Below are 25839 nucleotides of genomic sequence, written 5' to 3' on the forward strand. Positions count from 1 at the left end.
TACCTCCCCCACTCACTTTCCCTGGCCTCAACCTGGGTACCCTGACCACTCACCCCTCCTCCCTCCTGTCTCCCCCTTACAGGTACCCCACTCACTCCCCCTCTCTCACCTTTCCTGTCTCCCCCTGACTGGTACAGGTACCTACCACCCCCCCCCTTTATCCATCCCTGACTGGTACAATTAGCTTCCCTGCAGTGTTGACAGTGCATTAGCCACAGTCAGTAGGTCTCCCCCTGACTGGGCACCAGCAGCAGTCTCTCCCTGACCTGTCATGCTAACTCACACGGACTGTCTCCCTGAAGGTAAGAGGGACATATTGTGTCTCCCCCTGAGAGAAGGAAGACTATTGTGTGTTTCTGAGGGTGTGCGTGACCCACCACACGTGGGTCTCCCCCTGACTGGTCCTGCCCCATGGCCCTCTCCCTGGCCTGTCTCCCCCTGACTGGTATGGTAGCCCCCACCGCCCCCCTTCCCTGGCCTGTCTCCCCCTGACTGGTCCAGGTAGCCTCCCCTCTCCCTGGCCTGTCTCCCCCTATGTCAAATGTATCTCCCCCTGACTGGTACATCCTCCAAGCCCCCCCCTGGCCTGTTCCCCCTGACTGGTAAACCATTTCCCTGGCCTGTCTCCCCCTGACTGGTACAGGTAAACCTGGCCTGTCTCCCCCTGAGAAATAAAAGCATCTCCCTGGCCTGTCTCCCCCTGACTGGTGGGACCTCCACCTCCCCCCTCTCCTGGCCTGTCTCCCTGACTGGTTGGTATTACACCTGGCAATCTGTTCCCCATCTGCCCTGGCCTGTCTCCCCCTGACTGGTACAGGTACCTCCACCACACTCTCCCCTCTCCCTGGCCTGTCTCCCCCTGACTGGTACTGGTCCTGGCCTGTCTCCCCCTGACTGGTACAGGTACCTCCACCACACTCCCCCCCCCTCTCCCTGACCTGTCTCCCCTGACTGGTACAGGTACCTCCACCACACTCCCCCCCCCTCTCCCTGGCCTGTCTCCCCCTGACTGGTACAGGTAGCCCCACCACACTCTCCCTGGCCTGTCTCCCCCTGACTGGTACAGGTAGCCCCACCACACTCCCCCTCTCCCTGGCCTGTCTCCCCCTGACTGGTACACCCCACCACACTCCCCCCCTCTCCCTGGCCTGTCTCCCCCTGACTGGTACAGGTACCCCACACTCCCCCCTCTCCCTGGCCTGTCTCCCCCTGACTGGTACAGGTAGCCCCACCACACTCCCCCCTCTCCCTGGCCTGTCTCCCCCTGACTGGTACAGGTAGCCCCACCACACTCCCCCCCCTCTCCCTGGCCTGTCTCCCCCTGACTGGTACAGGTAGCCCCCCACCACCCACCTCCCCCCCCCCTCTCCCTGGCCTGTCTCCCCCTGACTGGTACAGGTAGCCCCCACCACACTCCCCCCCTCTCCCTGGCCTGTCTCCCCCTGACTGGTACAGGTAGCCCCACCACATTCGCCCAGACCTTTGCTCGCCACCAGCACACACGCACTGTTGGGGTGAATTACTCTGAACTCACAATGGCCCCAAGTCGTTTTATAGATTTTTTTTCTTGTGCATTCGCTAATTGCCTCATGACTCCTGCATATTTTGTTGACTTAAACATACCTTTACCCAACCGTGGGACAGACTGTTTGTTCCCACACTAGGGAATCTCTATTGGTTACACAGACTTTTGGCCTCCCAACCTATTCTAATTACTTCTCACAAGCTTTGTATTCATGTTAGCTGATGAAATTGCTGTACTACTACTGTAATATGATCTTGTTGCCATCTGATGCACATTCAAATGGCATAAATCAACACTGCAGAGCTCTCCCTGTACTATGCAGTGCCTTGATGTACACCCCGGCCCACCTACTGTTGCTAGCCGCAATTCTGACTTGTGCTCTGATATCTGCTTCACTGATTACTGCTCTCGGAAAAGCCTGGGTTTTCTGCATGTCAACACTAGAAGCTTATTACCTAAAACAGATCAACTGAAAGTGTGGGTTCACAACTCCAATCCAGATGTGTTGGTCATTACTGAGACGTGGTTAAGGAAGAGTGTTTTGAATACTGATGTTAACCTTTCTGGTTATAACCTTCTTTCGGTAAGGCAGACCTTCCAATGGGGGGGGGGATCACCTTCAGTGCTCGGTTGTCTCCACCAAGTCTGTCCCCAAACAATTTGATTTGCTGGTTTTAAGCATTAAACTTTCAAATAGCTCTTTGTGGACTGTTGCTGGGTGTTATCGTCCTCCATCAGCACCGACCTGTACCTTACCTGCCCTAAGCTCTCTCCTGGCCCCTTACACCAAGTCTGAATTTGTCCTGCTAGGTGACCTAAATTGGGACATTCTAAAACCACCTGATCAGGTCCTAAAGCAATGGGACTCCCAAAATATTTCTCAGATTATCACCAATCCCACAAGGTATGACTCCAAATACGCAGAAAAGGCTACTCTCAATGTTATCCTCTGGTGTTTTCTGTAAATGACCTTAGTGATCACCGTTTCACAGCCTGTGCTCGTAATAGCTGCTCAGTGAAACATGTCCTGATTTGTCATAGACGCTTTCTGAAAAACTTTAATGAGCAAGCCTTCCTTCATCACCTGTCCTCTGTAAAATGGTATAGAATCAGCTTGATCCCCTCTGTCGAAGATGCTTGGACCTTCTTTTTTGATATTTTCAGTGGTATTGTTCACAAACACGCCCCCATAAAGATAATAAGAATTAAAAACAGGTTCAGCCCCTGGTTCAACCATGATCTTGCAGAGTTACTCCACCTCAAGAAATGTATTTGGTGAAAGGCTCGGCACACGCATACTCAGGCTGACTGGCTCTCGTTCAGGCAAATGAGAAACGTGTACTCAGGCAATCCGGAAGGCCAAAGTTAGTTACTTTAAGGAGCAGTTCTCTCTCTGTGGGTCGAACCCCAAGAAGTTCTGGAAAACGGTTAAAGACCTGGAGAATAAACCCTCCTCCTCACAGCTGCCCATGTCTCTTAAAGTTGATGATGTGGTTGTTACTGACAAGAAGCACATGGCTGAGCTCTTCAATCACCACTTCATTAAGTCATGATTCCTATTTGACTCAGCCATGCCTCCTTGCCCGACCAACATTTCCTCATCTCCCACCCCTTCTAAAGAGACTAGCCCCAATGCTTCTCCCTCTTTTTCCCCCAACTACAACGTTTCTCCCTGCAGGCGGTCACTGAGTCTGAGGTGCTAAAGGAGCTCCTTAAACTTGACCCCAAAAAACATCTGGGTCAGATGGTTTAGACTCTTCTTTAAGGTTGCTGTCCCTACCATCACCAAGCCTATCACCAACATTTTTAACCTGTCTCTCCTTTCTGTGGAGGTTCCTTGGCTTGGAAGGCAGCCACAGTTTGTCCTTTATTTAGAGGGGAGATCAAGCGGATCCTAACTGTGATAGATCTATTTCTATTTTGCCCTGTTTATAAAAAAAAGTGTTGGAAAAAAATGGTCAATAATCAACTGACTGGCTTTCTTGATGTCTATAGTATTCTCTCGGGTATGCAATCTGGTTTCCACTCAGGTTTATGGGTGTGTCACTGCGACCGTATTAAAGGTCCTCAATGATGTCACCATTGCCCTTGATTCGAAGCAATATTGTGCTGCTATTTTTATTGACTTGGCCAAAGCTTCTGATACGGTAGACCATTCCATTCTTGTGGGCCGGCAAAGGAGTATTGGTGTCTCTAAGGGGTCTTTGGTCTGGTTTGCTAACTACCTCTCTGAAAGAGTGCAGTTTATAAAGTCAGAACATCTGCTGTCTCAGCCACTGCCTGTCACCAAGGGAGTAGCCCAAGGCTCAATCCTAGGACCCACGCTCTTCAAAATTTACATCAACAACATAGCTCAGGCAGTAGGAAGCTCTCTCATCCATTTATATGCAGATGATACAGTCTTATACTCAGCTGGCCTGTCCCCGGATTGTGTGTTAAATGCTCTACAACAAAGCTTTCCTATTGTCCAGCAAGCTTTCTCTACCCTTAACTTGTTATGGCTGCAATCCCCCTATCGGGATAAGTGTCATCAACAACCGCTGAATAGCATAGCGCTACATACAATAAATATTACTACAAATATTTATATTCATGAAATCACAAGTGCAATATAGGAAAACACAGCTTAGTCTTTTGTTAATCCACATGTCGTGTCAGATTTTGAAATTATGCTTTACAGCAAAAGCAATCCAAGCGTTTGTGTAAGTTTATTGATCGCACGACAAAACATTAAGTACACTTAGCATCAGGAAGCTTGGTCACGAAAATCAGAAAAGCAATCAAATTAATCTTCTACCTTTGATGATCTTTGGATGTTTTCACTCACGAGAATCCCAGTTACACAAAAAAATTCCTTTTGTTCCATAAAGATTATTTTTATATCCAAAATACCTCCTTGTTTGTCGCTTTATGTTCAGAAATCCACAGGAAAGAGACAATGCAGACGAAAATTCCAAATAGTTTCCATAATGTCCACAGAAACATGTCAAAAGTTTTTTATAACCAATCCTCAGGTTGTTTTTAAAATATATAATCGATAATATATCAACCGCAAATGTATTTCACAGTAGGAGAGGGAAAAGCAATACCTATCCAAACTCTGTTGCACGAGCAAAACTCATGTGACCACTTGTATGACCACTTGCTATCATTCTGGCTCATTTTTCAAAATAAAAGCCTGAAACTATGTCTGAAAACTGTTGACACCTTGAGGAAGCAATAGGAAAAGGAATCTGGTTGATATCCCTTTAAATGGAGCAAAGGGAGGTTATGGAACATGGAGTTCTCAAAATAGAAGCCACTTCCTGGTTTGATTTTCCTCAGGGTTTCGCCTGCAATATCAGTTCTGTTATACTCACAGACAATATTTTGACAGTTTTAGAAACTTTAGTGTTTTCTATCCAATACTAATAATAATATGCATATATTAGCAACTGAAACTGAGGAGCTGGCCATTTACAATGGGCACCTATTCATCCAAGCTACTCAATACTGCCCCTGCAGCCATATGAAGTTAACCTTGTGCTGAACACCTCCAAAACAAAGGTCATGTGGTTTGGTAAGAAGAATACCCCTCTTCCCACAGGTGTTATTACTACCTCTGAGGGTTTAGAGCTTGAGGTAGTCACCTCATACAAGTACTTGGCAGTATGGCTAGAAGGTACAATGTCCTTCTCTCAGCACATATCAAAGCTGCAGGGTAAAGTTAAATCTAGACTTGGTTTCCTCTATCGTAATCGCTCCTCTTTCACCCCAGCTGCCAAACTAACCCAGATTACAATCCTACCCATGCTAAATAACGGAGACATAATTTATAGATCGGCAGGTAAGGGTTCTCTCGAGCGGCTAGATGTTCTTTACCATTCGTAACACACACACACATGCGTTATACACACACACACACACACACACTCATACACATACATACCACCCACCCACACACCCACACGCATACATGCATACACCCACACATACATACACCCACACATACATGCATACACCCACACACATACATGCATACACCCACACATACATACAGGCATACACCCACACACATACATGCATACACCCACCCACACATACACCCACACATACATGCATACACCCACACATACACCCACAAATACATACATACACCCACCCACACACACATACACCCACACACATACACCCACACACATACACCCACACACATACACCCACACACATACACCCACACACCCACATACACCCACGCATACATGCATACGCCCACGCATACGCCCACGCATACACCCACGCATACACCCACGCATACATGCATACACCCACGCATACACCCACGCATACATGCATACACCCACACATACATGCATACACCCACACATACATACACCCACCCACCCACACCCACCCACACACCCACCCACCCACCCACCCACCCACACACACATACACCCACACATGCATACATACACCCACACATACATTCATACAACCACATACATACATACACCCACCCACCCACACATACATACACACACCCACACACACACACCCACGCATACATGCATACACCCACACATACACACACCCACCCACCCACACCCACCCACACATACACCCACCCACACATACACCCACCCACACACATACACCCACACATACATACATACACCCACACATACATACATACACCCACACATACATACATACATACATACATACATATATACATACACCCACACATACATTCATACACCCACACATACATACATACACACACACACACACATACACACACACACATACATACACCCACACCCACATTCATACACCCACATTCATACACCCACATTCATACACCCACATACATACATACACCCACACATACATACACACACCCACACATACATACACACACCCACACATACATACACACACCCACACATACACACACACCCACACACACATACACCCACCCACACATACACCCACCCACACACACATACACCCACACATACATACACCCACACATACATACACCCACCCACACACACATACATAACATCCAAACGTTAAACACCCGTTGAATATTGTCGGTGTCAGTAAACGTCGGCAAAAAAGCATAATTAATTTGTTGCCAGCAGCACAGTTACAATCACCAACGCTCTGGAGAACATGAAAACAGCCTAACCAGCTCTGCTACCTACAGTGAGTAAAATGGTCAGAGTGAGGTGTTCTCTCATTTGTGTCCAGAAGTATCTAGCAAGCTAGCCAACGTTAGCTTGTATGCCTGACTGCCGTTGTGAGGTCAGAACGCTTGGATCAACCCTTCGTCCAGTGTGGTCTCTGAACCCTCAGAGAAAGACATGTTCTGAATATGCGAAGGGACAATCTGACAACACTCTGAATTTCCAAATGCCCAGAGCACAATGAGCACACTCTGGCACGGCAGAGTGAATTTACAAACACACCCAGACTCATCAAAAACCAGACTAAAGAAAGCCAGGAGACAAAATGGAACTGGAGGTCGAATGTGATCCAATATGTCCGACCGCAAAACCAGCCAAACATACAGTCGCAAGTATAACCACTGAAATCAAAGAAATTGGAGCCAAAATGAATGTTGCGCTTACCTCTCTCTGTAGTACCAGCTCCTTGGTGAAGGCCATGGCCTCGTCGCTGAAGGGCTCAGCCACCTGCATGCCGCCGGGCATGTTCCTGGAGCCGCGCGGACACTCGATACCTGGCCAATGAGAAACACAGAACAAGTGTCAGCAAAACAGCCAATAAAAATAACTACGAGGTTAGACAACATTTAGACCAGTTAGAATGTTCCGGTCCAACAAGTTGAAGGTGTCCCTAACAACTGATACATGAGTCAAAATCTGACGTTTATTTCAACCCCGTAACGGCCCAGCTTTAGGACAGTTACGATACAACGATGCAACCATGACAGGTGAAGTGGCACTAGAGATTAGTGGAGCTGAGCAGCTAAATGGATAATTGGTAATCGCTGGTCAATCCTAAGCGTTTCCCCCTCAGTGGTCATGTTGGGTTAACAGTTAACATCCTCTAAATTGCTGTGCTTCAATGACGGCAGCTTCATCCTTTGTTTGGCCGTCCCCTGGCGCTGACCTTGCTTTTCATGACCATTAACTGCAGTGGGTCTTTTCACTGGGTAGTGGATTAAAAGAACAGCCTGGGGGAGGATGGGAGGGCAAGAGGGCTGTAGGGGGGCTTGTTATAGGAAAGCTGTGAGGCGATGCATGCTTCTCTCTCTAGAGAAGAGAAAGGGGAAAAGGTGGACCGGGGGTCAAGTTTGTGATGATTGGGTCCTCATTTTGACACTGACTGACTAACCAGCAAGCAAACACACAACCACACACATTTCCTAGCAATGCTGTGTTAGCAAAACTTCCCACACATACACAAGGACACACCGACAATTCTCATCTCACCCCTTCTCTAACAAAACAAAAACATATTTTCTGTTGAACCCGCGGGATGGCGAGAGCCACAGAGGATGAAGACTCAATTACCTCTTAATAGCCAGTAAATAGTCTCTAGATTAGCATTTAAATTGCCCAGTGTGCGTTCCGCCCCGGCTCCAAGGAGGAAGGGAAAAGTCATTTCAGTCCAGCAGCATCTCCAGTATTTTTAGACATGTTTTGGCCTGGGATTGACCGAGTGAGTGGCTGGCAAGTATTGTATAAGACCGAGAGAGGGGTAGAGAAAGCCAAGCTTAAAGTAAACTGCTTTCACTAAGGGATGTCCTCTCTCTAGGACAGAGGGTGAGGATGGGAGAGACACAGGGACACCATAGGGACAATAAAACCTGGGTCTGCGTTTTTCAATGTGGATCAAATCCGAACTAAAACAACGGTTTCAATTAAACGTATCAACTAATCACCAAGTATTTGATTAGCTGAGGCAGGTGGAAGTGCTGGGCTACCCTATGGGGCCAGACCCTTTACCCAGCCCCCGTATGGACACACACACAAACAGCTCTGCTCAGTAGTGCTGGCTAGCCACGTGCATAAGATGTAATGTAATCGGTGATCCCGGTGAGCGATGCGCTGGATGAAATACGATGTCTCCTCTGCCCAATCCTCCCTCACACAAACGTACAGTCATTTACACACACACTTTCTCAAAGAGACACACCCAGGTGCCCTGGAATAGCTGCTCTACACATCACCTGTGGCCAGAGCATATGTGCTACTGAGCACTGTGGTTCAGACAGCTCCATGTTTTATGCAAGCAGACAACTTCACTCCTGTGATGAAAACACTCTTTCACTCCCTTCCCCTCTAAATCTTTAATTCCCTCCCACCCGCTCTTTCTTTTCATCACTTTCTCAATTTCTCCTTGCCCTCTTCCTTCCTTTCAATCACTTGTTCCCTCCCCTCTTCATCCCCCTACAGCGCTCTCTACTTCCCCCTCTCTTCCTCCCCCTACATCCCTCTACCTCCCCCTCTCTTCCTCCCCCTACATCCCTCTCTACCTCCCCCTCTCTTCCTCCCCCTACATCCCTCTACTTCCCCCTCTCTTCCTCCCTCTACTTCCCCCTACATCCCTCTACTTCCCCCTCTTCCTCCCCTACTTTCCCCTCTTCCTCCCCCTACTTCCCCCTCCTACATCCCTCTCTATTTCCCTCTTCCCCTCCTACATCCCTCTCTATTTCCCTCTTCCCCTCCTACATCCCTCTCTATTTCCCTCTTCCCCCTCCTACATCCCTCTCTATTTCCCTCTTCCTCCACCTACATCCCTCTCTACTTCCCTCTTCCTCCCCCTACTTCCACCTCTACTTCCCTCTTCCTCCCCCTACTTCCACCTCTACTTCCCTCTTCCTCCCCCTACTTCCCCCTTACTCCCCCTACCTCCCTCTACTTCCCCCTTCCTCCACCTACATCCCTCTCTACTTCCCTCTTCCTCCCCCTACATCCCTCTCTACTTCCCTCTTCCTCCCCCTACATCCCTCTACTTCCCTCTTCCTCCCCCTACATCCCTCTACTTCCCTCTTCCTCCACCTACATCACTTTCTACTTCCCTCTTCCTACCCCTACTTTCCCCTCCTACATCCCTCTCTGCTTCCCTCTTCCTCCCCCAACTTTCCCCTCCTACATCCCTCTCTACTTCCCTCTTCCTCCCCCTACTTCCCTCTTCCTCCATATACATTCCTCTACTTCCCCCTCTTCCTCCCTCTACTTTCCTCTACTTCCCCCTCTTCCTCCCTCTACTTCCCCCTCTTCCTCCCTCTACTTCCCCCTCTTCCTCCCTCTACTTCCCCCTCTTCCTCCCTCTACTTCCCCCTCTTCCTCCCTCCACTTCCCCCTCTTCCTCCCTCCACTTCCCCCTCTTCCTCCCTCCACTTCCCCCTCTTCCTCCCTCCACTTCCCCCTCTACTTCCCTCTTCCTCCACCTACATCCCTCTCTACTTCCCTCTTCCTCCCCCTACTTCCCCCTCTACTTCCCCCTCTACTTCCCCCTCTTCCTCCCTCTACTTCCCCCTCTTCCTCCCTCTACTTCCCCCTCTTCCTCCCTCTACTTCCCCCTCTTCCTCCCTCTACTTCCCCCTCTTCCTCCCTCTACTTCCCCCTCTTCCTCCCTCTACTTCCCCCTCTTCCTCCCTCTACTTCCCCCTCTTCCTCCCTCTACTTCCCCCTCTTCCTCCCTCTACTTCCCCCTCTTCCTCCCTCTACTTCCCCCTCTTCCTCCCTCTACTTCCCCCTCTTCCTCCCTCTACTTCCCCCTCTTCCTCCCTCCACTTCCCCCTCTTCCTCCCTCCACTTCCCCCTCTACTTCCCTCTTCCTCCACCTACATCCACCTCTACTTCCCTCTTCCTCCACCTACATCCCTCTCTACTTCCCCCTCTTCCTCCCTCTACTTCCCCCTCTTCCTCCCTCTACTTCCCCCTCTTCCTCCCTCTACTTCCCCCTCTTCCTCCCTCTACTTCCCCCTCTTCCTCCCTCTACTTCCCCCTCTTCCTCCCTCTACTTCCCCTCTTCCTCCCTCTACTTCCCCCTCTTCCTCCCTCTACTTCCCCCTCTTCCTCCCTCTACTTCCCCCTCTTCCTCCCTCTACTTCCCCCTCTACCTCCCTCTACTTCCCCCTCTACTTCCCCCTCTTCCTCCCTCTACTTCCCTCTACTTGCCCCTCTTCCTCCCTCTACTTCCCCCTCTTCCTCCACCTACATCCCTCTACTTCCACCTACATCCCTCTACTTCCCTCTTCCTCCCCCTACATCCCTCTCTACTTCCCTCTTCCTCCACCGACATCCCTCTCTACTCCCCCTCTCTTCCTTCCACCTACATCCCTCTACCTCCCCTTCTCTCCCACTCTTCTTCAATTGCAAGTAACAAACAGTGAAGTGAGAGGACGGTCAGAGGGGCTTGGAAATTGCATTAGAGCTTTTATATTTGAATTTAAATGGGCATTGAGAAAAAGTGAGATTGGATTAGCGAGGAAGAGGCGGGGGTTGCTTTGCTACACATGAGTAACATTCTCACTGAGTGTTTATGCTTAAAATATTACAATGTTCTTTGAAAAACAGGTACATGTCTGGGAAGCTTTTACAGCATACATACGTGGAGCAATAATACACTGATCAGTTACTATTAAGAAACAAGATGAACAGAAAATTGATAAACTTGAAACAGAGCTCAAAACGCTGGAGGGGGAATATTGGTCCAATCCGAACAACATTTCTCTGGTAAACTTGACGAAAACCAAATACGGGCTGAAAATTCCCTGTACAGGTTGAAGCAGAGATGGTATGAATCAGGGGAAAAGGCAGGAAAACCGTTGGCCAGTCAATGGAAATCTAGAGAAACAGATCGGCAAATAGGTGGAATCAGAAAAAAAGACAGGCAAGCTGATTACCAATCATAAAGAAACAATATAATTTGAGACTTCTATCAGGAACGTTCTACTTCAGACAGTCCTTTAGATATGCAGAAAGCAGAGGCATTCTTTCAGAATCTGAACCTTCCTAAACTAAAAGAGGAAGACAGGAACTGGATCCACAGTCCAATTACTTTGGAAAAATTGGCCAAAACGATAAGACAAACACCCACAGGGTTGGACTGGATACCCAGTGATTTCTACAAAAGGTTTGCAGAGCAGCAAAGCCCAGAAATATTGAAAACATCGATTGACACAGGTGAGCTCCCACCTTCTATAACATCCTGTTAAGGCTCAGGACAATACTGCCCCCTTTGGAGGAATTACGTGCCCATAGTAAACAGAAAAAAACCTGTCCAAAATTGCTAATATATGCATATAATAATTATTATTGAATAGAAAACACTCTAAAGCTTCTAAAACCGTTCAAATTATGTCTGTATTTAAAGCAGAACTCACAGGGCAGCCATTCTCCCAAACTCTCTCTCTCATCAGGAAAGTTGGGCCAACTTTGACGTTATCGCCCCCACCCTTCCAACCAGCTACGGATCTGGGATCAGTTTGTGTCTTCGGCGGGATGTGTTCTTTCAATAGAGCGAGTAATGGAGAAAATCCCGCGAGCTTTGACCCGATGGCAGGCAAAATACTGAAGTGTCGCGAGAAAATATCTGTGCGTCCTGGTGCAATTGTATACAGGTCATTCCTTTGTTCCAGGTCGTCTGAGAAGAGATGCGTTCTTTCGGTCGAATCGCCAATTGTTTTGTACGTTAATAACATCCTAAAGCTTGATTCTGCACTTAGTTTGACCAGTTTAGTCAACATATATGTAATTTCGAAGTTTTGATGCGCAACTGTTCGGGACCAGAAGTCATTTTGGATGCATTTCAACTGGAACTTGTAGCATATGCTAATACAAAGACACACGACTTGAAACCAAACGATGTATTGGGTAAGTATGACTCCTTCCACTACATTCTGATCGAAGACCATCAAAGGTAAGCAAATATTTATGTTGTAATTTTGTGTTTCTGTTGACTCCAACATAGCGGAGAAATATTGCTTATGTCTGAGCGCCGTCTCAGATTATTGAATAGTGAACGATTTCTGTAACGTTAAAAAGAAATGTGACAAAGCGATTGCATTAAGAAGCAGTGTATCTTTCTAACTATATGTAGAACATGTATATTTAGTCAAATTTTTTGATGTGTATTGCTGTTATCTGGCGTTATCTGTCGGAGCTATTTATAATTTTCCGGACATCTCTGTAGCATTTTTTGAACATGGCTCAATGTAAACGGAGATTTATGGATATAAATTGCATATTATTGAAAAAAACATAAATGTACTGTGTAACATGTCCTATTACTGTCATCTGATGAAGATTTTCAAAAGGTTTGTGAATTATTTTTCTTTTAATCCTGCGTTTGTGATTGCATCTTTTGTTTGACAAAATGGCTACATATTGTATGTGTCTTTGTGGTGGTTTGATATACATATGTGCTATGTTTTCGCCGTAAAACATTTTAGAAATCTGACTCGCTGGGTTGAGCGTGGGGGGGGGGTGCCCTTGGGGAACGTGTACCGTGATGTCGATAAGTGATGCAGCAAACATCCTAATCCCCAAAAAGGGAAAGGATCCCCTTGAGTGCGGGAGATACTGTCCAACTTCCTTAATAAAGTAAATTCTGGCTATGAGGGTGAATCATATCATTAAATCATAAATCCAGACCAGGTAGGATTTGTGAAAGGCAGAACTTAATCTAACAATCTATTGCATGTCATCTGGAAGGCAAAATATCTGGATACTTCAGTGGCAGCCTTATCCCTATGGCGTGGAGCTAGGAGGCTGGTATGGCATGGAGCTAGGAGGCTGGTATGGCATGGAGCTAGGAGGCTGGTATGGCATGGAGCTAGGAGGCTGGTATGGCATGGAGCTGGGAGGCTGGTATGGCATGGAGCTAGGAGGCTGGTATGGCATGGAGCTAGGAGGCTGGTATGGCATGGAACTAGGAGGCTGGTATGGCATGGAGCTTGGAGGCTGGTATGGCATGGAGCTAGGAGGCTGGTATGGTGTGGCGCTTGGAGGCTGGTATGGCATGGAGCTAGGAGGCTGGTATGGCGTGGAGCTAGGAGGCTGGTATGGCATGGAACTAGGAACTGGGAGTCTGGTATGGCACGGAGCTAGGAGGCTGGTATGGCACGGAGCTAGGAGGCTGGTATGGCGTGGAACTGGGAGGCTGGTATGGCGTGGAGCTAGGAGGCTGGTATGGCATGGAGCTAGGAGGCTGGTATGGCGTGGAACTGGGAGGCTGGTATGGCGTGGAACTGGGAGGCTGGTATGGCGTGGAACTGGGAGGCTGGTATGGCGTGGAGCTAGGAGGCTGGTATGGCATGGAGCTAGGAGGCTGGTATGGCGTGGAGCTAGGAGGCTGGTATGGCATGGAGCTACGAGCTGGGAGGCTGGTATGGCATGGAACTAGGAGGCTGGTATGGCGTGGAGCTTGGAGGCTGGTATGGCGTGGAGCTAGGAGGCTGGTATGGTGTGAAGCTAGGAGGCTGGTATGGCGTGGAGCTAGGAGGCTGGTATGGCGTGGAGCTAGGAGGCTGGTATGGCGTGGAACTAGGAACTGGGAGTCTGGTATGGCACGGAGCTAGGAGGCTGGTATGGCATGGAGCTAGGAGGCTGGTATGGTGTGGCGCTTGGAGGCTGGTATGGCATGGAGCTAGGAGGCTGGTATGGCGTGGAGCTAGGAGGCTGGTATGGCGTGGAGCTAGGAGGCTGGTATGGCGTGGAACTAGGAACTGGGAGTCTGGTATGGCACGGAGCTAGGAGGCTGGTATGGCGTGGAACTGGGAGGCTGGTATGGCGTGGAGCTAGGAGGCTGGTATGGCATGGAGCTAGGAGGCTGGTATGGCGTGGAACTGGGAGGCTGGTATGGCGTGGAACTGGGAGGCTGGTATGGCGTGGAACTGGGAGGCTGGTATGGCGTGGAGCTAGGAGGCTGGTATGGCGTGGAGCTAGGAGGCTGGTATGGCATGGAGCTACGAGCTGGGAGGCTGGTATGGCATGGAGCTAGGAGGCTGGTATGGCGTGGAGCTAGGAGGCTGGTATGGCGTGGAGCTAGGAGGCTGGTATGGCATGGAACTAGGAACTGGGAGTCTGGTATGGCACGGAGCTAGGAGGCTGGTATGGCACGGAGCTAGGAGGCTGGTATGGCGTGGAACTGGGAGGCTGGTATGGCGTGGAACTGGGAGGCTGGTATGGCGTGGAACTGGGAGGCTGGTATGGCGTGGAGCTAGGAGGCTGGTATGGCGTGGAACTGGGAGGCTGGTATGGCGTGGAGCTGGGAGGCTGGTATGGCGTGGAGCTAGGAGGCTGGTATGGCATGGAGCTAGGAGGCTGGTATGGCGTGGAGCTAGGAGGCTGGTATGGCGTGGAGCTAGGAGGCTGGTATGGCATGGAGCTACGAGCTGGGAGGCTGGTATGGCATGGAACTAGGAGGCTGGTATGGCGTGGAGCTTGGAGGCTGGTATGGCGTGGAGCTAGGAGGCTGGTATGGCGTGAAGCTAGGAGGCTGGAATGGCGTGGAGCTAGGAGGCTGGTATGGCGTGGAACTAGGAACTGGGAGTCTGGTATGGCACGGAGCTAGGAGGCTGGTATGGCGCGGAGCTAGGAGGCTGGTATGGCGCGGAGCTAGGAGGCTGGTATGGCGCGGAGCTAGGAGGCTGGTATGGCGCGGAACTAGGAGGCTGGTATGGCGCGGAGCTAGGAGGCTGGTATGGCGCGGAGCTAGGAGGCTGGTATGGCGTGGAACTAGGAGGCTGGTATGGCGTGGATCTAGGAACTGGGAGGCTGGTATGGCGTGGAGCTAGGAGGCTGGTATGGCGTGGAGCTTGGAGGCTGGTATGGCGTGGAGCTAGGAGGCTGGTATGGCGTGGAGCTAGGAGGCTGGTATGGCGTGGAGCTAGGAGGCTGGTATGGCGTGGAGCTAGGAGGCTGGTATGGCGTGGAGCTAGGAGGCTGGTATGGCGTGGAGCTAGGAGGCTGGTATGGCGTGGAGCTAGGAGGCTGGTATGGCGTGGAGCTAGGAGGCTGGTATGGCGTGGAGCTAGGAACTGGGAGGCTGGTATGGCAGGGAGCTAGGAGGCTGGTATGGCGTGGAGCTAGGAGGCTGGTATGGCATGGAACTAGGAGGCTGGTATGGCATGGATCTAGGAACTGGGAGGCTGGTATGGCAGGGAGCTAGGAGGCTGGTATGGCGTGGAACGAGGAGGCTGGTATGGCGTGGAACGAGGAGGCTGGTATGGCGTGGAACGAGGAGGCTGGTATGGCGTGGATCGAGGAGGCTGGTATGGCGTGGATCGAGGAGGCTGGTATGGCGCGGAACTAGGAGGCTGGTATGGCGCGGAACTAGGAGGCTGGTATGGCGCGGAACTAGGAGGCTGGTATGGCGCGGAACTAGGAGGCTGGTATGGCGCGGAACTAGGAGGCTGGTATGGCGTGGAACAAGGAGGCTGGTATGGCGTGGAACTAGGAGGCTGGTATGGCGTGGAGCTAGGAGGCTGGTATGGCGTGGAACTAGGAGGCTGGTATGGCGTGGATCTAGGAACTGGGAGGCTGGTATGGCGTGGAGCTAGGAGGCTGTTATGGCGTGGAACTAGGAGGCTGGTATGGCGTGGAACTAGGAGGCTGGTATGGCGTGGAGCTAGGAGGCTGGTATGGCGTGGAGCTAGGAGGCTGGTATGGCATGGAGCTAGGAGGCTGGTATGGCGTGGAGCTAGGAGGCTGGTATGGCATGGAGCTGGGAGGCTGGTATGGCGTGGAACTGGGAGGCTGGTATGGCGTGGAGCTAGGAGGCTGGTATGGCGTGGAGCTGGGAGGCTGGTATGGCGTGGAACTGGGAGGCTGGTATGGCGTGGAGCTGGGAGGCTGGTATGGCGTGGAGCTGGGAGGCTGGTATGGCGTGGAGCTAGGAGGCTGGTATGGCATGGAGCTAGGAGGCTGGTATGGCATGGAGCTAGGAGGCTGGTATGGCGTGGAGCTAGGAGGCTGGTATGGCATGGAGCTACGAGCTGGAAGGCTGGTATGGCATGGAACTAGGAGGCTGGTATGGCGTGGAGCTAGGAGGCTGGTATGGCGTGGAGCTAGGAGGCTGGTATGGCGTGGAGCTAGGAGGCTGGTATGGCGTGGAACTAGGAACTGGGAGTCTGGTATGGCACGGAGCTAGGAGGCTGGTATGGCGCGGAGCTAGGAGGCTGGTATGGCATGGAGCTACGAGCTGGGAGGCTGGTATGGCATGGAACTAGGAGGCTGGTATGGCGTGGAGCTTGGAGGCTGGTATGGCGTGGAGCTAGGAGGCTGGTATGGCGTGAAGCTAGGAGGCTGGTATGGCGTGGAGCTAGGAGGCTGGTATGGCGTGGAGCTAGGAGGCTGGTATGGCGTGGAGCTAGGAGGCTGGTATGGCGTGGAGCTAGGAACTGGGAGTCTGGTATGGCACGGAGCTAGGAGGCTGGTATGGCACGGAGCTAGGAGGCTGGTATGGCACGGAGCTAGGAGGCTGGTATGGCGTGGAACTAGGAGGCTGGTATGGCGTGGATCTAGGAACTGGGAGGCTGGTATGGCGTGGAGCTAGGAGGCTGGTATGGCGTGGAGCTTGGAGGCTGGTATGGCGTGGAGCTAGGAGGCTGGTATGGCGTGGAGCTTGGAGGCTGGTATGGCGTGGAGCTAGGAGGCTGGTATGGCGTGGAGCTTGGAGGCTGGTATGGCGTGGAGCTAGGAGGCTGGTATGGCGTGGAGCTAGGAGGCTGGTATGGCGTGGAGCTAGGAGGCTGGTATGGCGTGGAGCTAGGAGGCTTGTATGGCGTGGAGCTAGGAGGCTGGTATGGCGTGGAGCTAGGAGGCTGGTATGGCGTGGAGCTAGGAGGCTGGTATGGCGTGGAGCTAGGAGGCTGGTATGGCGTGGAGCTAGGAGGCTGGTATGGCGTGGAGCTAGGAGGCTGGTATGGCGTGGAGCTAAGAGGCTGGTATGGCGTGGAGCTAGGAGGCTGGTATGGCGTGGAGCTAGGAGGCTGGTATGGCGTGGAGCTAGGAGGCTGGTATGGCGTGGATCTAGGAACTGGGAGGCTGGTATGGCAGGGAGCTAGGAGGCTGGTATGGCGTGGAGCTAGGAGGCTGGTATGGCATGGAACTAGGAGGCTGGTATGGCATGGATCTAGGAACTGGGAGGCTGGTATGGCAGGGAGCTAGGAGGCTGGTATGGCGTGGAGCTAGGAGGCTGGTATGGCGTGGAGCTAGGAGGCTGGTATGGCGTGGAGCTAGGAGGCTGGTATGGCGTGGAACTAGGAGGCTGGTATGGCGTGGAACTAGGAGGCTGGTATGGCGTGGAACTAGGAGGCTGGTATGGCGTGGAACTAGGAGGCTGGTATGGCGTGGAACTAGGAGGCTGGTATGGCGTGGAACTAGGAGGCTGGTATGGCATGGAGCCAGGAGCCGGAAGGCTGATATGGCATGGAGCCAGGAGCCGGAAGGCTGATATGGCATGGAGCCAGGAGGCTGGTATGGCATAGAGCCGGGAGGCTGGTATGGCATAGAGCCGGGAGGCTGGTATGGCATGGAGCTGGGAGGCTGGTATGGCATAGAGCCGGGAGGCTGGTATGGCATAGAGCCGGGAGGCTGGTATGGCATAGAGCCGGGAGGCTGGTATGGCATAGAGCCGGAAGGCTGATATGGCATGGAGCCGGGAGGCTGGTATGGCATGGAGCCAGGAGGCTGGTATGGCATAGAGCCGGGAGGCTGGTATGGCATAGAGCCGGGAGGCTGATATGGCATGGAGCCAGGAGGCTGGTATGGCATAGAGCCGGGAGGCTGGTATGGCATAGAGCCGGGAGGCTGGTATGGCATAGAGCCGGGAGGCTGATATGGCATGGAGCCAGGAGGCTGGTATGGCATAGAGCCGGGAGGCTGGTATGGCATAGAGCCGGGAGGCTGATATGGCATAGAGCCGGGAGGCTGATATGGCATGGAACTAGGAGGCTGGTATGGCATGGAACTAGGAGGCTGGTATGGCATGGAACTAGGAGGCTGGTATGGCATGGAACTACGAGCTGGGAGGCTGGTATGGCATGGAGCTAGGAGGCTGGTATGGCATGGAACTAGGAGGCTGGTATGGCATGGAACTAGGAGGCTGGTATGGCATGGAACTAGGAGGCTGGTATGGCATGGAACTAGGAGGCTGGTATGGCATGGAACTAGGAGCTGGGAGGCTGGTATGGCATGGAGCTACGAGCTGGGAGGCTGGTATGGCATGGAGCTAGGAGGCTGGTATGGCATGGAACTAGGAGGCTGGTATGGCATGGAACTAGGAGGCTGGTATGGCATGGAACTAGGAGGCTGGTATGGCATGGAACTAGGAGCTGGGAGGCTGGTATGGCATGGAGCTAGGAAGCTGGTATGGCATGGAACTAGGAGGCTGGTATGGAGCCAGTTGCCCATCCCTGACCTAGAGAAACCCTTATTGCACAAAAGCATATCAGCGTCATGTAATCTGTAATCCATGCGTCTCTTCCGATTGCATCTCAGTGTTCTCCAACCCTCACTGCCTGAGACCTGTCCGGATGGTGTGGAGGTCTGACAAAACAGTCAGTCAGAATAGGGGGGGGGGGTTTGGTCATAGATGTTAAACTAGTGATAACACGTTTTATATATTTGTATTCCATCTCGATGGATGTGACTGACTGTAGCCACATACAGGTGAGCCAGACGAGAGGAGTTGAGGTACAACAGGGCAGTAAATGAATGATCTTTCACCATGTCCCTTTATCCAGGTCAGACACTCATCCCATTCATTCACTATCTACAATGGATGACTGATTACAAACCATTTCCCCCAACATCACTCACAACAAGGAAGTAAACAGTAGACATTGTATACCACTGCCATGGTTAATGGAGGAAAGGGAAAGAATTGCATGAGGACAAAAAGAGAGATTGAGCGAGAACGAGAAAGCAAGAACAAGAGAGCAGAGAGAATAAAGCCTGACAGTGAAAAAAAGAGAAGATTTGAAAAAAATTAGTGACTGATATTGAAAAGAGATTCAATGTTTTTTTAGTCGGGACAAAAACAGGAAAATGCAACTAATTTTTTGTTTGTTTGTTGTGTCATTCATTAACAATTTACAAACGGGTGAATATTTTCCTTCTACAACAGAGCTAATCAAAAACATGAAGCCGAGGAGAAGTCCTTAATGAACTGCCTCATCAGACAACCAGAGAAATTCACAGGATCCTTTCTCATTATGCAGGTTTATGGGACTGCTCCAGGCACACACACACACACACACACACACACACAGGCACACACACAGGCACACACACACACACACACGCACACACAGGCACACACACAGGCACACACACAGGCACACACACAGGCACACACACAGGCACACACACAGGCACACACACAGGCACACTGCCTGGTTGCCGGCTAGTTCAGTAGCACACAACCACATACACACACGCCACACACACACGCACACACACAGGCACACACACAGGCACACACACAGGCACACACACAGGCACACACACAGGCACACTGCCTGGTTGCCGGCTAGTTCAGTAGCACACAACCACATACACACACACACACACACACACAAGTCTCTGGGCTAAAGCTGCTCCGTCTCTCAGCTCCCAATTTCCAGGAAGTGAGTGAATCTCCATAAGCTGCAGTGCAACAGACAGAGAGACAGTTAAAAAAAAGATGTGATGTTTCACTTCAGCTTAACTTCATTTTCATCATCTCTAGCCTCACCCCAACATTAGTGAAAATGGTGTGTTTCTATGTTTTCAATATGCCATTGAAACCAGCAGCCTATTTCTCTCATGTTCTATTGGTTTTCAACTTGCTTTGATTGTCCAGTACCCAAGTGCACATTCACGTGTAGCCTACTGCCTTGTAGGCATCGCTGTGCTAATACTGTTAAGAAATAATAGTTCCCAAACATTAAGATAAACATTCTGATCTATTGCATCAGACACGTTGCTTAAATTATTAATTAAAACATTTTTATTAAATTTAAGTATGTCGTCTATAGTAGGTCCACTGGTTGAATTTGGGATCCATTGTCCCAAAGTCTGTTTGGGCTATTTCAATATAATTAGTCAACTTTACTACTATTGGGGATAGTAGATTGAAATAGGCTCATAGGCGGCGTGTCCATAAGGCTAGGAATTAAATTGCCAAAATGATATACCCCAATTAGCCTACTCCCAATTAGCCTACTCCCAATTAGCCTACTCCCAATTAGCCTACTCCCAATTAGCCTACTCCCAATTAGCCTACTCCCAATTAGCCTACTCCCAATTAGCCTACTCCCAATTAGCCTACTCATTGCATCCTCGTCTTGCATGTTCTGTTAAGATAAATTACCATAATGTAAATGTGATTTCTGTCATTCTGAGCACCGTGGTGGAGACCCTAATCACATTACACACCCAATGTATGTGGGTCTGGTATACTTCTCAAATGCCCGGTAAATTAAAATGCTGACAGTCAAATGTCCGGTTCATAATGGAAAGCCCGATTCATGTCAGTCACTAGTCAACTCCATTACACTCAAAAGTTACTTCAAATTCAACCAGTGAATGCTATCGATGGCAAACTATGCTAGTGATTCCACCAGTTATTCTTAATGAGTGTTAGCATGCTAATAGCAAACCCCGTACACTAAAATGTATACATTTAAGGGGTATGCAGTAGGTCGAAAACGATATCACCAAAGTATGTTGTATAGGTAATTTCAAACAACATTCCCAGCTAATGAGAAAACAGTCCGTATTTAATTTAAGAGAATGAAAAAGACTTAAAGCAACTTTGGGGCTAATTTGTAGCAGCAGATTGAGGGATTTTTACATTCATACCCCACCAGAAGGGCGTGGCCACTGTGAAACTTCCTTCCATGAGGGACTATCCCTGTTGTCTCCTTTCATCCTATTTTTTTGTCCTATTGAACACAACACACTTCGAGGCCTTCTGTTTTCCTCTCCATCTCCACAAAAGAAGAAACCCACTCCATCTCATGAAAATTGCATGTGAATGAGAGGAGAGGAACATCCCTTCTTCCCCAGAGCACCCCTCCGGCCTCTCTCTCCCCCCCTCTCCCTCCACTCTTAGTTCTTTTAGGGGAAAGGAGCACTCCCCGTAAAACTACGGAAGGAAAGCAAGTAGGAAAGGGGAGGGAGAGGGAGGCTTTGAGGTGCCTCCATGGAGTAGACAGGAGGAGCGAAGGGAGAGAAAAACAACTCTCCTGCCTCCCTTTAAAATAAGTATCAAAGGGGGAACTCTGCTCACAGGCGTACGTGGTTCAGAGAGAAAGGTGTTTAACCTGAGGGGAGACAGTAGGAGATAGACCGAGAGAGAGCAAAACAATGCAGACCCAATAGCACAAAGCAGAGAAATTGGCCTACCTGCAAGGCATGACTCTGCATGTCAGAGCTCTTAAACGGGGTCTATACAGTCTACGCAAACAGAGCCCTTAAAGAAGCCTACTGGGATTGGTACATCCATTTTTGGACTTTTGAATTAATGATTATAGGCATTACATACATGAATGCTGAATAGCGATATCACAAGTATAAACACTGTAAAGGGCGTCTTAAATAACAATTGAAGACGCCCTGCACAATCAACAAACATGTTCTCTCCCAGACTCATGGATAGAAAGTTTGGAGCGCAGCAGAAGGTAACCAGTCCATCCAGTATGCATAATAATAATAAGTCCACACGCAAAAGGCTAGACCAAGTAAGTACCGAAGACATCTTAAATCGGTTTTTCTTCCAGGCTATTAACCCTAACCCTATCTATTATATAATGACACAAGCATTATTTTTAATTGCGTTTTTTGGGGGGTGGGATAAACAGGCCTAATGCGTATGCATACCTTCCAATATGCATATGGTGTTTTGAATTAATACTCACCGTTTCATTGTGTTCGGCTTTGAAACATCCAGAACGACCATGTTCTCCCCTCAGTTTTAACCGGTTGTTGAACTGCTTTGAATTGATCATCACAGTAAGGTGAGTTTTAAAAGCATGATACTGTTTTGATGATGTGTTGATGTGATTTTTGATTGACAATAGAGCGCTGAGTACCAGGCCATTAGTGTCCTGAATGCATAAGAGGATATTACCGTGACTCAACGGTCACGTGGAACTTGACTGTGGTCATGACTGCCGGTGTGACGGTAATAAGGTCACTGCACCCGCCACAGTATGTCACACACAGAGAGAGAGACAGAGACACACACAGTGACAGAGACACACACAGTGACAGAGACACACACAGTGACAGAGACAGAGAGAGTGTATCTCAAAATGCATACTGCCGTGCTCGGAGCACGGATCCAAATCAAAGTATGTGAAACGGAGCACGATTTCTTGAAATCAACAAAGGCAATGATTTCAGCTGAAGCGAGAGAAAATACACTACAACTTCGGAATGAAATGTTGCCTATTCACATGTTGACAGACTACAATATTTTATCTTGATACGTTAATACATGCAGTGTTAATTTTGGCATGTTTACCTGCCTACATACCGTAGAGTGCAAGTCAATAATAAGTCAAGTACTAGTACTGTTAGCTAGCCAGATAGGCATGAAGAATTGTTAGCTAGCTACCCAAAGAATTGAAATCTATCTTGCAAAAAAAAAAAATGTAATCAATCCACGGTCAATCCATCAATCCACGGTTTCTGGTTAGGGAATGTTTTAATCGTTGCTATGGGAACGACATCTTCAACGCACGTTCGAATGAACTCGCACACCGAATCAGCATATTCGTCAATGTTGTTGTCTGACGCAATACGAAACATATCCCAGTCCACGTGATGGAAATTGGAGTGTGGAATCCAATTTGTAAGTCGCTCTGGATAAGAGCGTCTGCTAAATGACTTAAATGTAATGTAAATGTAATATATTTTTGCAATTTGTATGATATGTTACAATATCCAATATGAATTTTATTTGTACAGATTTGTAAGGGCTTAAGATCCAGGACTGCATCTTTAAGCTCATACATATACAGAGCCTTCAGAAAGTATTTACACATTTTGTTGTGTTACAGCCTGAATTTAAAATGGATTCATTTGAGATGTTGTGTCACTGGCCGACACACAACACCCCATAATATCAGTGGAATTATGCTTTTAGATTATTTTTCAAATGAATTACAAATGAAAAGCTGAAATGTTGAGTCAATTAGTATTCAACCCCTTTGTTACTGCAAGCCTAAATAAGTTCAAATAAAAATGTGCTTCAGTCACATAAATTGTATGGGCTGTGTGTGAAATAATAAGTGTTCAAATAATCATTTGAGCTTAACTGACTTGCCTAGTTAAATAAAGGTTAAAAAAAGAGAAAAAAGTGTTTAAAATGTTTGAATGACCACATCATCTCTGTATCATACAATTATCTGTATCGTACCTTAGTAAGACTGGGGAGTTTGTTTGTTTTTATTAAAAAAAGGAAAACCTGGTCCAGTCTGCTTTCCAGACACTGGGAGATTAATTCACCTTTCAGCAGGACAATAAGCTAAAACATAAAGCCAAATCTACACTGAAGTTGCTCACCAAGAAGACAGTGAATGTTCCCAAGTGGCCAAGTTACAGTTTTTACTTACATCTACTTGAAAATCTAGCAATAATCAACAACCAACTTGACAGAGCTTGAATATTTTTTTAAAGAATAAAAGGGGCAAATGTTGCACAATCCAGGTGTGGAAGGATTTTAGAGACTTACCCAGAAAGACTCACCGCTGTAATGGCTGCCAAAGGTGCTTCTACAAAGGATTGACTCAGTGGTGTGAATACTTGTGTTAGTGAAATATTTCTGTATTTCATTTTCAATAAATTTGAAAAATGTATTTTCACTTTGTAATTATGGGGTAGTGTGTGAAGATGGTTGAGGGGGAGAAAAAAATTATGAAATCCATTTTGAATTCAGGCTGTAACACATTGTGGAATAAGTCAAGGGGTATGAATACTTTCTGAAGGCACTGTAGTGCACTACTTTTCATCAGGGCCCTGGTCAAAAGTAGTGCACTAAGTAGGAATAGGGTGCCATTTGGGATGCAGCCGTATGTCATTTCACACATACAGATGGAGATGAAACATGGGAGAGATAACTTTGGCACATTGAGAGGACATGATGATAGGAGTGAGGTAGTGTTAGTAGATACAGGTATGTGGGGTAAAAGATAACAGGGGGTAGTTATGTTATGTCAACAGTCCCATATAGCAGGGGTCTCTAACCTTAATAAGAACCACAGAGGTGCACATGAACTCTGAGCAACACACGACATACACACACGGGACACACACACACAACATACACACACGGGACACACACACAACATACACACACGGGACACACACACACACACAACATACACACACGGGACACACACACACACAACATACACACACGGGACACACACACAACATACACACACGGGACACACACGGACAAAGATGTAACACGGCATCCAAGGCAAAGTCATGACCACACAAACTCACAGGCAGCAATAACACGCACACAAATAAATGAAGCAACTATTAGACCCACACCGTTCCAGGAAAGGTGATGGTGGTCAGGATGCGGTGTGGTGGCTAATCATAACGGAAGCACCTCATATTCAAAAAGGGAGCAGGGATCATTAGTATCAATCAGCGTTCATCTGGCCTTAATGTGCTTATTAAAGACAACATGAACTGTCATTTCCTAGCAGAAAACCGTTTTACCGGGGAACGGCCTTAATCAAATAAACCCAGGCTCTGTGCCATAATGTGCTTATTGTCATATGGTAATAACCACTGATTGAATACAATCATTTCCAATGACAGAAAACACACGCACGCAAGTGTGTGCGTGTGTATGTGTGTGTCAGATTTCCAACCAGTCTTAATAAAGGCCTAGGTGGCTTGATGGAGAGGAGGGTCAAGTCAAAATGCCTGGCAGGGAAAATTATTCATTACAAAAACCAATGACCAAGGGGAAAGACATTTAGAAACAAATGACCAAATTAATTAAAACATTAACAATGGAAGACATGCACAATTAAACCGGGGATGATGCTAACATGAATAAATGGTGGCGTCCTGTTGGGAAATGAATGAAGTGGGTTCTTCTTTTGTTTAGTCAATGACAGAGCTGAAATAGAGACCGATAGATAGATGCCTGGATTAGATGTAAGGCTTCTGTTACGGCGAGTCGGGTAAATGGAGTCTCATCTAATCGAAAACACACAAGCATTCCTGCTATCGACCGATTCGGATCTAAATTGTCTGCACAAATCAACCTGAGCTGCCAGACAGAAAGCTGAGCTGCCAGACAGAAAGTATAAACACAACCATAACCAATCT

The 25839-nt window shown here is 48.8% G+C and overlaps 1 protein-coding gene across 1 annotated transcript in view; it reads right to left on the reverse strand.

The window, feature by feature from the left end:
- LOC135515092 (staphylococcal nuclease domain-containing protein 1-like) overlaps positions 1 to 25839 on the reverse strand; it is a 335980-nt gene that overhangs the window by 261736 nt on the left and 48405 nt on the right. Inside the window, exon 7 of the mRNA XM_064938925.1 lies at positions 7144 to 7253. Within this exon, the coding sequence (XP_064794997.1) occupies positions 7144 to 7253 (110 nt within the window). The remainder of the gene's footprint in view (positions 1 to 7143; positions 7254 to 25839) is intronic.

This window comes from Oncorhynchus masou, chromosome 26, assembly GCF_036934945.1.
Source record: "Oncorhynchus masou masou isolate Uvic2021 chromosome 26, UVic_Omas_1.1, whole genome shotgun sequence".
Taxonomy (NCBI): Eukaryota; Metazoa; Chordata; class Actinopteri; order Salmoniformes; family Salmonidae; genus Oncorhynchus; species Oncorhynchus masou.